The following is a 15,105-nucleotide window of genomic DNA, read 5'->3' on the forward strand; positions in this document are numbered from 1 at the left end:
ACAACCTGTCAAAGGAAATTTGCACATTTTTAGTTTTTCTTGATTAAAAATCAGGTTTTTTAAAATTTTGCAAATATTTTTGCATATTTGAAATGGCATGGTCAAGGGCTTTTCAAAAATGTATAATTTTTCATTTTTTGGACAAATTTTTTTTTGCAAACATTTTTACCATAAAACTGGATTTTGCGATAAAAAATTCAATTTTCGCAAATTTTCAATTTTTTTGCAGATTCTAAAAGTAGAGCACAAGAGCTTTCTAATGATGTATCATTTGTCATATTTGGACATTAAACATGGGATTTAGAGGGGGGGGGGGGCAGCGTATCCTGGTTTTCAAGTACCCCAGCAGGGATAGGGTTAAACTTTACTGCAGTGAAGAAAAATATTATTCAAATTCAGGGGGTGGGGGGGCAACCGCCAACCCAACCCCTTTAGGGATAATCAAATGGGACTAACCTTCTTTTGAGAATTTGTGTTCCAGGCAAGCATTAAGGTTATGTTCTCTGCAAATCTGATTCCAGGCTTCTGAACCAGGAGTATTTAGGTTACACTTACAGGTGCAGGGAAGAAAAAGCTATCTTTTTTAAATATTTACCTTAAATGTTTAGCGCACATTAGGTCTGATATAGTTAAGACAAAACTGTACTCTGTACACTTGCCGCAAACCTTTATATTGAATGTACTGTATGTCAATAGCTAGAACTATAGCTAAATTGCCATTTTCAATTTAATAGTAACCCAACAGCGTGGTGAAAACTACATGAGTCATCTATTCTATTTCATCTAGGATTGTGTCATATTAATGGTCGAGAAAACGACATGAGTCATCTATTCTATTTCATCTAGAATTGTGTCATATTAATGGTCGAGAAAACGACATGAGTCATCTATTCTATTTCATCTAGGATTGTGTCATATTAATGGTCGAGAAAACGACATGAGTCATCTATTCTATTTCATCTAGGGTTGTGTCATATTAATGGTCGAGAAAACGACATGAGTCATCTATTCTATTTCATCTAGGATTGTGTCATATTAATGGTCGAGAAAACGACATGAGTCATCTATTCTATTTCATCTAGGATTGTGTCATATTAATGGTCGAGAAAACGACATGAGCCATCTATTCTATTTCATCTAGGATTGTGTCATATTAATGGTCGAGAAAACGACATGAGTCATCTATTCTATTTCATCTAGGATTGTGTCATATTAATGGTCGGGAAAAACTGTGTCTGTATATCACAATCTAATTTAAACCCAAATTTCCTTTGAACCCTGAACTCTGTCCTTATTACATCACTTGAATTATTGTCAACTCAGATTCAAAATTGATTAATGGTTTAATTTGTAACAGTGTCTCAGCTATAACAAAAAAAGTTGTCTTAAGATATATTGTAATTTTGCAGTAAAGCGGTCTAAACTATTAGTTCCAAAACTATAAATGTTCTGTAGGCGAAATTTCAAGTGACCCCTTGTTAAAAGATATCAATGTCCGATTTACTACGGAACCCTTGAACCATTATTCTGATCAGGAATGTGGAAGATACCGTCCTTTTCCAGACTCAAAAAGTGTTACTAGACTAACAGTATCTTCCTTATTTGATTATTGTTATGTAATTTATATATTTCAATTCAATTCTGTTCTTTTAAAAAACTCATAAACATGCTCAGAAACAAAATTTTAAAGCATAAAATAGCTGGTGGATTTATATCTTAAAGTAGAGCGCAAGTTTAGCCTTTTGAAAGTTCTATGGCATTGCCCAATTCCTTTCTATTGCCTTATCTCTGATTTATAATTTTAAATTTCAAGTTAATTAGATGAAATAAAATACTATTAACATGCAAATTTTGACTAAGTTGACATCCTTTTTCTTTGGCAAAAGATATTTTGTTGTTTGTTTACATTCAGAGTTTATATCTATGGAGATATAACCTTGCTCTGCCAGCTAGCCTCCTCTCATCAAATAAAAAGGGAAGCATTGCTCTCTTTGTGTTTATCTCTTATCTTACATCTGAATCATATAAACCTCAGCTGAGATAGTTTTCATTTTATTCAATTAGATAATGATTAATGGGAATGTAACCGTAATTTCAAGTGACCCTCCATGCCCCATTCACAATGGTACCCTTGACATATTTATCTAAACAATAATGTAGAAATGCGCAACTCACTTTTGTAGATAGCACTTTTTTACATGGAGGGTCACTTGAAATTTAGCTTACAGTCCCTTTAAACAATCACTTATATTAGGTTGACAGGGATGCAAATCCAAATGGATTTAGCAATCAAAATTTAGGGACATTACTCAATCTAAAAATATTTCCAAAAAAGTAATAGATTTTTATCTAATAGAAAATGACCTATTTCCAGCGAATATATTTTCATTCTTCAAGAATTTTTACTTGAGATTCACGTAGAGGTAGGAAAAATTAATAACTCAAAACAGATTATTTTTTGCTTTAGCAGTCTCATTTTTGACATTTTTAAAAAGGGTTTGTAAAATGTATGTGAATACGTATGTCAGGTCTTAATATTAACCAATAACGAAAAAATGTATTTAATGCATTTTTCCGGCCTTTTTTAACATTTTTTTTCAAACCTCCCTAGCATCAAAACTATTAAAGTTAGCAAATTATTTTTTAGTTAAATAAGCTGGCCTAAAAAGGTCGGACTAAGAATATGCATCAAAATGAATAGATACTAAAGTGGGCCAAACTCAAAATTGGATGACGACATTTTATGTCCCAAGTATTTTAGAATACTATTGCTGGGCCCTTATAATCTGTTTGTGACTGTGAGTAGGGTTGATAATCGTTTTTGAAAACGATCTTTAAACGATCGTTTTTTGTTTCGTTTTCCGATCATTTTAAAAACAATCGGTTTAAAACTTTTTAAAAAAACGATAGTTTTTAAAGCGATCGGAAAACGAAACAAAGAACGATAGGAAAACGAAAAAAAACGATCGTTTTTAAAAAAAATGAAAACGTTAACATCCCTAACTGTGTGTACAGTTTTATTGGACTCCATTTGTTTACAAACTTTACTCTTTACCTGAAATTACCAAACACAAAGTTAATGATAAAACACGAAAGTACATATACGTGTAATCAAAGACGGTAGAATAGTAGAAGATAGGGCATTAGAATATATCCGAATAGTGTGTACGCTCTGTACACATTTATATGACGTCATTGGCTGCGGTATTGGTTTTAAATTCAAACAATCAACATTAAAACTCTAGTTATCAAATAAATTAATCATTGTAGTTGCTAAAAATAGTGGGAAATAAAGCATAGTAATGCTTGGTCGTTTTAGACGTTTTAGTTACTTAAACTAATCTTGTAGAATCGCATATAATTCAACCAGATTAAACTTTAAGTGAATGCAACCTTAAATGGAATAAAATCAATACTGAAAAGATATCTAGTATTCCTTAAATATCTTGTATGTAGTATAGATTTAAAATACTAAACAATCCCTTTAAAGTTCTTTCCACCTAAATGAACTTCTCAAATCAAACAAGTGAGGACTCTCAGGATGAATGCAGGCTATAAGGTATGAATGAAAGATAAAGAAATATTTGTAATAGGCTTCTATTTCGATTGTGAACATTTTCTTTTTGTACAGAAAACAAAAACAAAACAAAAACAAACAAAAAAACAGGGATTTGATAAAAAAAATTGTGGAATCAAAAATCAAATCTAATTTTTTATATTTTTATCCTCCATATATTAATTATTAATTAATTAAGCATGAATTTCAACTATATTACTTTAAAACTTTTGTGCTTTAACTCTATCTATTCAATCTTTGTCAAAGGGAATACTTTAAGCAATTTCTGACTCAGTAACATCTCGCCATATAGCATTTCGACATTTATCAACAAATCGCTTATATAACAGCTCGCCATATATAAAAAAAAATTATTATTTAGTAGAAAGTACGTAGTAGTTTATTTGTAGAAAGTATATGTAATTATATAAAATTATGACACATTGTTTAGCTATATTGATGAATACATAGATACATATTAAATTAGATTTGAAAAGTGTCGGAGAAATTGTTTGTGTCCACCAAAGATGGTTTCCCCCGCTGAGTTGTAACTTTAGATGCGTGCAGTACTCCCGACATTGTTGGAATAACTGTATTTGCGGATTTTTGGTTTTTGATTCATGCATTTTCTGGTATAATTTCATTTACACTACAATTATTAATTTAAAAATTAATATATAGGCGAGTTGTTATATGGCGAAATGTTACTTAGGCGAGTTGTTACTTAGGCGAGTTGTTATATGGCGAGTTGTTATATGGCGAAAGTTATATTGGGAAATGTTATATGGCTAGATGTTACTGAGCCCAGTTTATTAAAAACAATTATTTGGCAAATCAAAAATAAAAATTTACAAACTAAGGGGTGAAAAGGGACAGAAAATTCTTGAAGGGAGAACACAAAAAATAAGTAACTTTTATAACCTAGATCAAAGCAGTGAATTCCAGAAAGGTTCTCTGGGTAAGATACACACCATGCTTTGGGCCTAGCACAGGAGCGCCTTTTATACTTTTTTGTAAAGGGGAGGGAGGGGGGTTTATTCAAAGTCATAATCTTTAATTTCTAATTAATACTTGATCAGACAAAGCTTTAAAGGGTCCCATTGTGAGTCAGGTATTGCCATTTTTACAAAAAAAAGTAAAATGTCAGATTGGTATCTACTGAATCCTAAAATTAATCTTTAAAATACTGCAGTTTCAGTTCAACTATTTTAACTATCTTACCAGGCGCCCATTAATGACAACTATTTTCAGTTATATTTGCAGAGCAAAATGAGAGTTCACAGATGGAAATTTTATCTCATTTTCCACTAAAAGGATTGTTTACGTATTTTGAAGTAAACATTACCATACTTTCCAGAATTGGGAAAACCTTTATCTTCTGTCTTAATTGCAATGTTGACTACTTGGTAAGAAAAGAAAATATGTAAACTTATTCCTCCGAACAGTTTTCTATAAATTGCATCAATGTGGTCCTTTTCCATTCTTTTTTTGTGGGGAAACTAAAGGTTTTTTTTACTGTACCAAATACTGTAAAAGTACATATATGAGATTCTTTTGCAAGCATTTAGTTCATCGGTTCAAATGAAGTTAACAATTGACATTATCCCCTTTCTTTATAAACTCTAACCACTCTTGTAGATTGATATATTTCAACCAGATTAAACTTAAACTATATACAACCTTAAATTGAACAGCATCTTTACTGAAAATATTAGTATCTATACATAACTTTTCAATAAGTAAACAGTCCTTTAAAGTTCTCTCTAACAAAATGAACTCCTCGAACAAATCAAGTCAGGACGCTCTTGATGACTGCAATGTTGAAAGGTAAAGGAATATTTGTAATAATATTGGTAATTATTTTAAAAATGATGTTCTTTATTTTTAAGCTTATCCTGGGAACCTTTCATGGCTTTGGCTTTTCTGGTCCCCTCAATCTTTTCCAACCTTTCAGCTGGTGTTATCAGACTCTACAGGAACTCTGTTCCATTTGCCAAACTGAACATCATCTTTATCATCAACTACTACATTGTGGAGATGTTCAATTTCCTTATCTCTTTAGGGGTTAGTTTTTTTTCAAAACACGTTAAAATACTAATTGGACTAACAATTAACAATTAATTTGATAATTTATTAAAATATTTTAAGTTTACTAAAATAACATCAGTTTGCAAAATAGAAAAGCATTTAAGTAGTTGAATTGTTTAGGCTCTTGGTGCCATTTGGGCAACCATCATCTGTAAACTACCAATGTTTCTTGGAACTATGGTTTTCAAAAGTATGGAATGGGCTGTGTTCACCATGATGGGATTGAACATAGTTCAGGCTGCCCTCAGGATGCTGATAGTTCTGAAGGTTGTTTATTAAATCGATAGTTGAATCAGAATTTAAAGAAACCTTACCTTTTATTCATTAAATATTCAGGTTCTAATGGCAGATGCTTTGGACATACTCTAAATATTATGCAAATACTTTGTAAACCAGAGATGAGATTTTAAAAGCTTAAACCCAAATAAAATCTAAACTCGGGCTTAGATAGAACCCAAATCAGGATTTGTTCTGATTCAACCAATGAGAGACTGTTTAGAAAGCTTTCTCTCTAAGGCAGACAGAATGCCGTCAGATCAGCTGTGACAAGGAGATGTAAATTTCAAAATTTCAAACTTTCTGTAGATACATTATTTTCATAGAATGTTTATTTTATATATTCAATAAAATTTGACACCAGAAATAATTCCCGAGATTTTAAAAGATTTTTCAAAATTTACGATCATCAGCTTCTGAAGACTCGAGCCATAAAGAGAGAAAACAAAACTTAAGGCCATCCAAAACCTGGGTCTTGGCTTGTGCTTTACTTGGGTCTCAGCAAACACAAAGACCAGGTTTTACTCTGGTTCAAGCTTTTAAAATCTCATCTCTAAACTGAGACTGAAACAAGAAAAAAAAGTGTAAAGTAAATTGTAATTGATGAAATAATAATGAAGGAAAAGCTTTTAAATCTCATTGTATATAGTTTGACCAAATGATGGAACTAGAACCGGAGAAAACTGCAAAACAACTGTTTCTGGCAACCCAGATTATCTACATACCCATCACCATCATCAACACAGTTGTAGATCTCAAAAGAGGTGTGAAACAGGGGTCCATATAATTCCCCACAATAGCTGATTTTCTCGATCCCAAAATAATTTTTTGCCCCAAACTTAAAAAAAAATCCCCCATTTTAAAAAAAATGCCCCCAATTAAAAAAACATTTTCTAATTCCACTAACACATTTGCCCCCATTGCACCCAATTTGAAAAAAATGCCCCCATTTAAAAAAAATGCCCTCAATTAAAAAAACATTTTAAAATCCACTAACACATTTGCCCGCTTGCCCCCAATTTAAAAAAAATGAAATTTTTTTTTCAAATTCCACTAGCACATTTACCCCCATTTGCCTCCAATTAAAAAAAAATGCCCCCAATTAAATAAAAATGCCCCCATTTTTTTTTAAATTATCATTTTTAAAAATTTGCCCCCTTTTAAAAAATTTGCCCCCATTTCTTTCAAATTTGTCAATCCCAAATGGGATTGAAAAAGGAATTATATGGACCCCTGGTGTGAAAAAGTGAATTTTTAATTGCTACTTTGTTCTCATAAAAATATTTAACACCCTTGAGTTTAAGCTATATCTATAAATTCAAAGTTCAATGTTTAGAGTTTATTCCTGGCTATCTTGGATACCTAACTGGGGCACAACCATCCTTTGGACATCCTATTACCTTGTATCTAATTGCTGCCAATATCATTCTTGCACTTCTTGCCACAGTATTTGCATATACCTTTAACACTCTGTATCTGAATAACAAGCATGCTCTGATAATCCGACATGAAATCGGTACTCCTCAGCAGAATCTGATCAGCCTGAAGAAACTGATTTTGGGAGCACTAGTGATGACACTGCTTATAATAGGACTCATTTTAATCAAATTTTTAATACCTCCTTGTAACAGACAACAGTCCCTGCCCTGGGCTATCCTCTTCAACATTCTAGCCAGTGTTCAACTCATGCTTGCCAAAAATGTAAATGCATGGAACCACTGTAAGCAAGTTCTGAGAATTGAAAGAGATAATCTAGAATTTTCATCTTTTAATCCAAGGCAAATATTTGGAAAAAGAAACAGGGTTTCTGCAATTGCTTAAAGATACTGTCAGCAAAATTTCAGTCTCGCTTCCAAGCTAAGATGGCAACGGCCAATTCACAAGGGTACCATTGAAACCTTTAACTTATTAATAATGTGGATTAAATTGTCAATTTTTTAAAAACTCAAAAAGTGTATTTCTAAATATTGTATGCTTCATATTTTTCCCTGCACAGTATAAATGTGCAAATCACTTTTGTAAAGAACCCACAATTGAAAATAATCTGTTTTCAAAGTTGATTTCTAATCAAAGCTTGATCAGACAAAGCTGTTAAGGGTACCAAAGTGAGTCAAGCATTGCAATCTTTACATGGAATTTGAAGGTCACTTGAAATTATGCTTTTAGTCACCTTAAGGACTAAGGTAGAGGTAACTGATCAAAACGGAACGTATTTGTCATTGGATAATAGCTTGCCAGGATTCTCTCTATTGTCTCTATTTAATTTTGGGATCAATTTGGAACTGTAAAGGGCTTACAAAACCTTCCCTGAAGCTATGATAAACCATTAAAAGCTTTTGTAAATTAATGGCAGAAATTTTCTCAACTGAAAAAAGACTTAATGCAATAATTCCAGATCAATTCTTAACAGTTTCAGGAAAGGTCCTGTAAGACCTTTATCAGGAAAAATTGGAAACTCTAATTTTCTTCTGATGAATTTGTAGTAATGGGAAAACAGTATATCCTGAACACATGAATAAAAGAAACTAAAAGTTGATAAACCTACAATAATCTGATCAAAAAAATATCTTTTGCGTTTTCTAGATAATTCTTGACAGAATATAGATGATAGATACATTCACTATCTTAATACCTTCAACTTTAAAATAATAATAATGATAATAATGTTAATTGCTAAATATTGTTGGCCTTACAAAATTGAAAATAACCTGTTTTCAAAATCATAATCTTTGACTTCTAACTAATACTTGATCAGAGAAAACTATTAAGTTTACCATTTTGAGTCAGGTATTGCCATTTTTACAAAAAAAGTTAAATGTCTGATTGGTATCTAATGAATCCTAAAATTAATCTCTAAAATACTGCAGTTTTAGTTCAACTATTTAAACTATCTTACCAGGCCCTTAAATAACAACTATTTTCACTTTTATTTGCAGAGCAAAATGAGAGTTCACAGATGGAAATTTTATCTCTTTTTCCCCTAAAAGGATTGTTTAGGTATTTTGAAGTAAACATTACCATAATTTTCAGAATTGGGAAAACCTTTATCTTCTCTCTTAATTGCATTGTTGACTACCTAGCAAGAAGATGAAAATATGTAAACTTATTCCTTTGAACAGTTTTCTATAAATTGAATCAATGTGGCCCTTTTACATTATTTTTTTTGTGGGAAAAATAAAGGTCCTTGTTTTACTGTAGCAAATACTGTAAAAGTACATATATGAGATTCTTTTGCAAGAATTTAGTTCATCAGTTCAAATGAAGTGAACAATCGACATTATCCCCTTTCATTATAAAACTCTAACCATTTTCATAGATTGAATATTTCAACCAGATTAAACTTAACTATATACAACCTTAAATAAAATTGCATCAGTACCGAAAAATATTAGTATTTTCATGTAGTACAGCTTTTCAATAGGTAAACAGTCTTTTAAAGTTCTCTGTCACAAATGAACTCCTCGAACAAATCAAGTCAGGACACTCTTGACGACTGCAATGTTGAAAGGTAAAGGAATATTTGTATTAATATTGGTAACTATTTTTAAAATGATCTTCTTTATTTTTAAGCTTATCCTTGGAACGTTTCATGGCTTTGGCTTTTCTGGTCCCCTCAATCTTTTCCAACTTTTCAGCTTGTGTTATCAGACTCTACAGGAACTCTGTTCCATTTGCCAAACTGAACATCATCTTTATCATCAACTACTTCATTGTGGAGATGTTCAATTTCCTTATCTCTTTATGGGTAAGTTTTTACAAGACACTCTGATAAACTAATTGGTCTTTTTTTTACTTTGAAATCTAGCCTAAGTATAGTTGGATAGGCCCCTCAGCTTCACCTGTTGTTGACAGAACTGTTTTGAAATTAGGCATTTGATCTATTCCCATTTTACTAAACCAGAGATGAGATTTTAAAAGCTTAAACCCAAAGAAAACCTAAACTTGGGCTTAGATAGAACCCAAGTCAGGATTTGTTCTGATTCAACCAATGAGAGACTTCTTAGCAAGCTTTCTCTCTAAGGCAGACAGAAGGCTGTCAGATCAGCTGTGACAAGGAGATGTAAATTTCAAAATTTCAAACTTTCTGTAGACACATTATTTTCATAGTATGTTTATTTTATATATTTAATAAAATTTGACACCAAAAATAATTCCCAAGATTTTAAATGTACAAGTATAAAAGATTTTTCAAAATTTACGATTACCAGCTTCTGAAGATTCGAGCCATAAAGAGAGAAAACTAAACTTAAGGCCATCCAAAACCTGGGTCTTGCCTTGTGCTTTACTTGGGTCTCAGCAAATACAAAGACCAGGTTTACTCTGGTTCAAGCTTTTAAAATCTTATTGCTGAGCTGAGATTAAGAGAAGAAAAAAAGTGTAAATTATCATTGATGAAATAATGATAAAGGAAAAGCTATTAAATCTCAATGTATAGAGTTTGACCAAATGATGGAACTAGAACCAGAGCAAACTGCAAAGCAACTGATTCTGGCAACCCAGATTATCTACATACCCATCACCATCATCAACACAGTTGTAGATCTCAAAACAGGTGTGAAATAGTGACTTTTTGATTTATATGTTGTTCTCATAAAAATATTTAACACCCTTGAATTTAAGCTATATCTATAAATACAAAGTTCAATGTTAAGGGTTTATTCCTGGCTATCTTGGGTACCTAACTGGGGCACAACCATCCTCTGGAAATCCTATTGGCTTGTATCTAAATGCTGCCAATATCATTCTTGCACTTCTTGCCACAGTATTTGCATATACCTTTAACACTCTGTATCTGAAGAACAAGCATGGTCTGATAATCCCTCATGAAATCAGTACTCCTCAGCAGAATCTGATCAGCCTGAAGAAACTGATTTTTGGAACGCTAGTGATGACACTGCTTGTAATAGTATTCATTGTAATCCATTCCCTCATCTCTCCATGGAACAGACAAGTATCCCTGCCCTTGGCTACCCTCTACATCATAGCAAGTGTTCAGCTCATGCTTTCCAAAAATGAGAATGCATTGAACCACTTCAAGCAAGTTCTGAGAATTAAAAGAGATAATCTAGAATTTTCATCTTTTAATTTAAGGCAAATGTTTGGAAGAAATAACAGGGTTTCTGCAATTGCTTAAAGAGACTGTCCGAAAAATTTCAGTCTCGCTTACATGCTAAGATGGCAATGGCCAATTTAAAAGGGTACCATTGAAACCTTTATCTTATCAATAATGTGGATTAAATTGTCAGTTTTTTTTAAACTTTGAAATTGTTTATTTCAAACAGTTATATGCTTTATATTTTTCCCTGCACAGTAGAATTGCGAAAATCACATTTGTAAAGAACCCACATTTGAAAATAATCTGTTTTCAAAGTTGATTTCTAATCAATGCTTGATCAGACAAAGCTGTTAAGGGTACCAAAGTGAGTCCAGCATTGCCATCTTTACATGGAATTTGAAGTTCACTTGAAATTATGCTTAAGAACTAAGGTAGAGATAACTAATCAAAACAGAATATTTGTGTCATCAAATAATAGCTTGCCAGAGCCCGTGATTTAAAAAGTCGGGGAAATACGGCTGGGGCCTAAGCTGTCGTTGGACCTTATTTACGGCTTGAGCTTTTGGATTAAAGCTGCATCTAATTTTCCACAGAGTTGAATTTAAAAAACCGGTTTAATATTCCATTTGGCGGATTTTCATGTTAGGAATTGGCGCATTCCCAGTTTTTATTAGAACAAGACCCAACATTGAGTCTTGTTCTCCACTAAAACCAATCAAGGTCGGTTATATTTTCATTGGGCTTAACTCCTTAAATCGAGCTGAATATCTTTCAGCTGTCAATCATGTGACACAAGCTGTTGCTAGAGTTGGCTCGAAGATTGGGTCTTAAAGTGGGGTTTAAGGAATTAGGACTCGAGCCCAAGCTTTTAAATCGCGGCCTCCGGATTCTCTCTATTGTCTCTATTTAATTTATGGATCAACTTGGACCTGTAAAGGGCTTACAGAACCTTCCCTAAAGCTGTAAAGAATGATAAACCATCAAAAGCTTTTGTAAATAAATTTTTGGCAGAAACTTTCCTTACTGTCTTAAGACTTAATGCAAATATTCAGGATCAATTCTTAACAGTTTCAAGGAATGTCCTGTATGACTTTTATCTGGAAAAATTGGAAAACCTAATTTTCTCCTGATGAATTTGTAGCCCTGGGAAACAGTATATCGAGAACATATAAATAAAAGAAACTAAAAGTTGATAAACCTACAATAATCTGATCGAAAAAATATCTTTTGCATTTTCCAGATAATTCTCAACAGAATATAGATTATAAATACATTCACTATCTTGATAATGTGGACCTTTAACTTAAAAATAATAATAATGATAATAATGCTAATTGCCAAATATTATTTAGACTTACAAAATTGGAAATAACCTGTTCTCAAAGTCATAATCTTTGATTTTTCTAGTTAATACATGATCAGAGAAAACTATTAAGTTTACCATTGTGAGTCAGGCATTGCCATTTTTACTAAAAACGTAAAATTCCTGATTGGTATCTAATGAATCCTAAAATTAATCTCTAAAATACTGCAGTTTCAGTTCAACTATTTTAACTATCTTACCAGGCCCTTAAATGACAACTATTTTCAGTTATATTTGCAGAGCAAAATGAGAGTTCACAGATGGAAGTTTTACTTTTTCCCCTAAAAGGATTATTTAAATATTTTGAAGTAAACATTACCATAATTTTCAGAATTGGGAAAACCTTTATCTTCTGTCTTAATTGCAATGTTGACTACTTAGTAAGAAAATAAAATATGTAAACTTATTCCTTCGAACAGTTTTCTATAAATTGAATCAATGTGGCCCTTTTACATTATTTTTTTGTGTGAAAAATAAAGGTCCTTTTTTACTGTAGCAAATACTGTAAAAGTACATATATGAGATTCTTTTGCAAGAATTTAGTTCACCAGTTCAAATGAAGTGAACAATCGACATTATCCCATTCCATTATAAAACTCTAACCACTCTTGCAGATTGATATATTTCAACCAGATTAAACTTAAACTATATACAACCTTAAATAAAATAGCATCTTTACTGAAAAATATTAGTATCTACATGTAGTATAGCTTTTCAATAGGTAAACAGTCCTTTAAAGTTCTCTCTAACAAAATGAACTCCTCGAACAAATCAAGTCAGGAAGCTCTTGATGATTGCAATGTTGAAAGGTAAAAGAGTATTTGTAATAATATTGGTAATTAATTTTAAAATGATGTTCTTTATTTCTAAGCTTATCCTGGGAACCTTTAATGGCTTTGGCTTTTCTGGTCCCCTCAATCTTTTCCAACCTTTCAGCTGGTGTTATCAGACTCTACAGGAACTCTGTACCATTTGCCAAACTGAACATCATCTTTATCATTAACTACTACATTGTGGAGATGTTCAATTTACTCATCTCTTTATGGGTAAGTTTTTACAAAACACTCTGATAAACTGATTGGTCTTTTTTTTACTTTGAAATTTTTATTAGCCTAAATATAGTTAAAGATAGTCCCTTCAGTTTCACCCATTGTTGACATAACTGCATGGTATCTTATTTTTTTATATTTTTCGTTGTTTATTTTTCATTTTTTTGGCCAACAGGCTGAGGTTAAGACAACTCCCTCCGTTTAAACCCCTTCAATTTAATCTTTTTTTCTTGTTTATAAATGTTTCTTGATTGGTTTAATAATGAAAATTAATAATAGTTTGCCAAATAGAAAAGTATAAAAGTAGTTGATTTGTTTAGACTCTCAGTGCCATTTGGGCAACCATCATCTGTAAACTACCAATGTTTCTTGGAACTATGGTTTTCAAAAGTGTGTACTGGGCTGGGTTCACTGTGATGGGACTAAACATAGTTCAGGCTGCCCTCAGGATGCTGATGGTTCTGAAGGTTGTTTATTAAAATGATTGTTGAATCAGAATTTAAAAAACCTTACCTTTTATTCATTAAATATTCTGTTTCTTATGGCACATGCTGTGTACATACTAAAAATGTTATGCAAATACTTTGCAAGCCAGAATAAAGACTAAAGCAAGAAGAAAAAAGTGTAAAGTAAATTGTAATTGATTAAATAAAGATAAAGGAAAAGCTTTTAAATCTCCATTTATATAGTTTGACCGAATGATGGAACTAGAGCCGGAGCAAACTGCAAAACAACTGTTTCTGGCAACCCAGATTATCTACATACCCATCCCAATCATCACCACAGTTGTAGATCTCAAAACAGGTGTGAAATAGTGACTTTTTGATTTCTACTTTGTTCTTGTAAAAATATTTAGCATCTGTAAGTTTAAACTATATCTGTAATAAATCTAGGTCCTGAGATTATGCTACTCAAAGTCTAATTATAGTCTCACTGACTCTATTTCTAGCCAAAACTCAAGGCTCTTTATTCGTCCATATAATATGAAGGTTCATGTAGTACTAAATTTATTTATATACAGGTGAATCAAACTGACCGGATCAGCCGGTTAGAGCAACATTGAAATAGATAAGACATATATTGATAACATAGATAATAAAGATCATGATAAGCATTACAACAGAAAATGCTACAAATCCCCGGGGGGGCGGTGTCGAGAGTACTCTTTCAATTAAATTTAACGATACTCCGACATAATAGGCATCCAAGTAGATGTAGATGTAGATGTAGATGTAGATGTAGATGTAGAAGTAGATGTAGATGCAGATTTAGTTGTAGACGTAGATGTAGGTGTAGTGGTAGATGTAGATACAGATGGAGATTTAGATGGACAGATGTATTCGGCTCAGCCCCGAGTCTAATCTTGAACTACCCTGGTTCTAAAACAGCAACATTGGTGATATCAACGGGCCGATGAGCAACATCGTAATCTATAATCCCTGGTTTATCTCTATGAACATATCCAGCTCTAGGTATGGAATGAATAACCTCAAAGAGTTGCAGAGCAACATCGTAACCTTTAACTCTATGCTGATCTTGGTGGGCACATCTAGCTATTAGGCCTCTCACGTTGGGCTGTTGGTGTAGAATCTCTAGTATTGCCCACTTGCCCTGAAGACAGACTCCAGCTAGATTTGTCTCTCTGACCTTGTGAACATATCTCTCCATTATATTACAGACTCCTTGGTGTAGATCCTCTAGTATTGATAACTTTCCC

General features: G+C 32.4%; 3 protein-coding genes across 3 annotated transcripts; all 3 read left to right on the forward strand.

Moving 5' to 3' along the window:
* The first annotated feature begins 4,840 nt into the window (after window positions 1–4,840).
* LOC111714321 (uncharacterized) lies at window positions 4,841–8,405 on the forward strand. Its single transcript, XM_023489405.1, has 5 exons — window positions 4,841–5,383; window positions 5,446–5,620; window positions 5,765–5,911; window positions 6,570–6,684; window positions 7,257–8,405. Exons 1-5 carry the CDS (start codon window positions 5,328–5,330, stop codon window positions 7,739–7,741), a joined length of 978 nt encoding a protein of 325 aa, XP_023345173.1. The 5' UTR covers window positions 4,841–5,327; the 3' UTR covers window positions 7,742–8,405.
* Window positions 8,406–9,355: 950 nt separating this feature from the next.
* On the forward strand, window positions 9,356–11,339 carry LOC111714320 (uncharacterized). Its single transcript, XM_023489403.1, has 4 exons — window positions 9,356–9,428; window positions 9,491–9,665; window positions 10,356–10,472; window positions 10,573–11,339. The coding sequence occupies exons 2-4, from the start codon at window positions 9,662–9,664 to the stop codon at window positions 11,052–11,054; spliced, it is 603 nt and encodes a 200-aa protein (XP_023345171.1). The 5' UTR covers window positions 9,356–9,428; window positions 9,491–9,661; the 3' UTR covers window positions 11,055–11,339.
* A 1,662-nt stretch (window positions 11,340–13,001) lies between these two features.
* LOC111714319 (uncharacterized) lies at window positions 13,002–14,749 on the forward strand. The gene is made up of 5 exons (XM_023489402.1): window positions 13,002–13,148; window positions 13,211–13,385; window positions 13,709–13,855; window positions 14,078–14,192; window positions 14,589–14,749. Exons 1-5 carry the CDS (start codon window positions 13,093–13,095, stop codon window positions 14,747–14,749), a joined length of 654 nt encoding a protein of 217 aa, XP_023345170.1. The 5' UTR covers window positions 13,002–13,092.
* The last annotated feature ends 356 nt before the right edge of the window (window positions 14,750–15,105 follow it).

This window comes from Eurytemora carolleeae, unplaced genomic scaffold, assembly GCF_000591075.1.
Source record: "Eurytemora carolleeae unplaced genomic scaffold, Eaff_2.0 scaffold1458, whole genome shotgun sequence".
In the NCBI taxonomy this organism is placed as follows: domain Eukaryota; kingdom Metazoa; phylum Arthropoda; class Copepoda; order Calanoida; family Temoridae; genus Eurytemora; species Eurytemora carolleeae.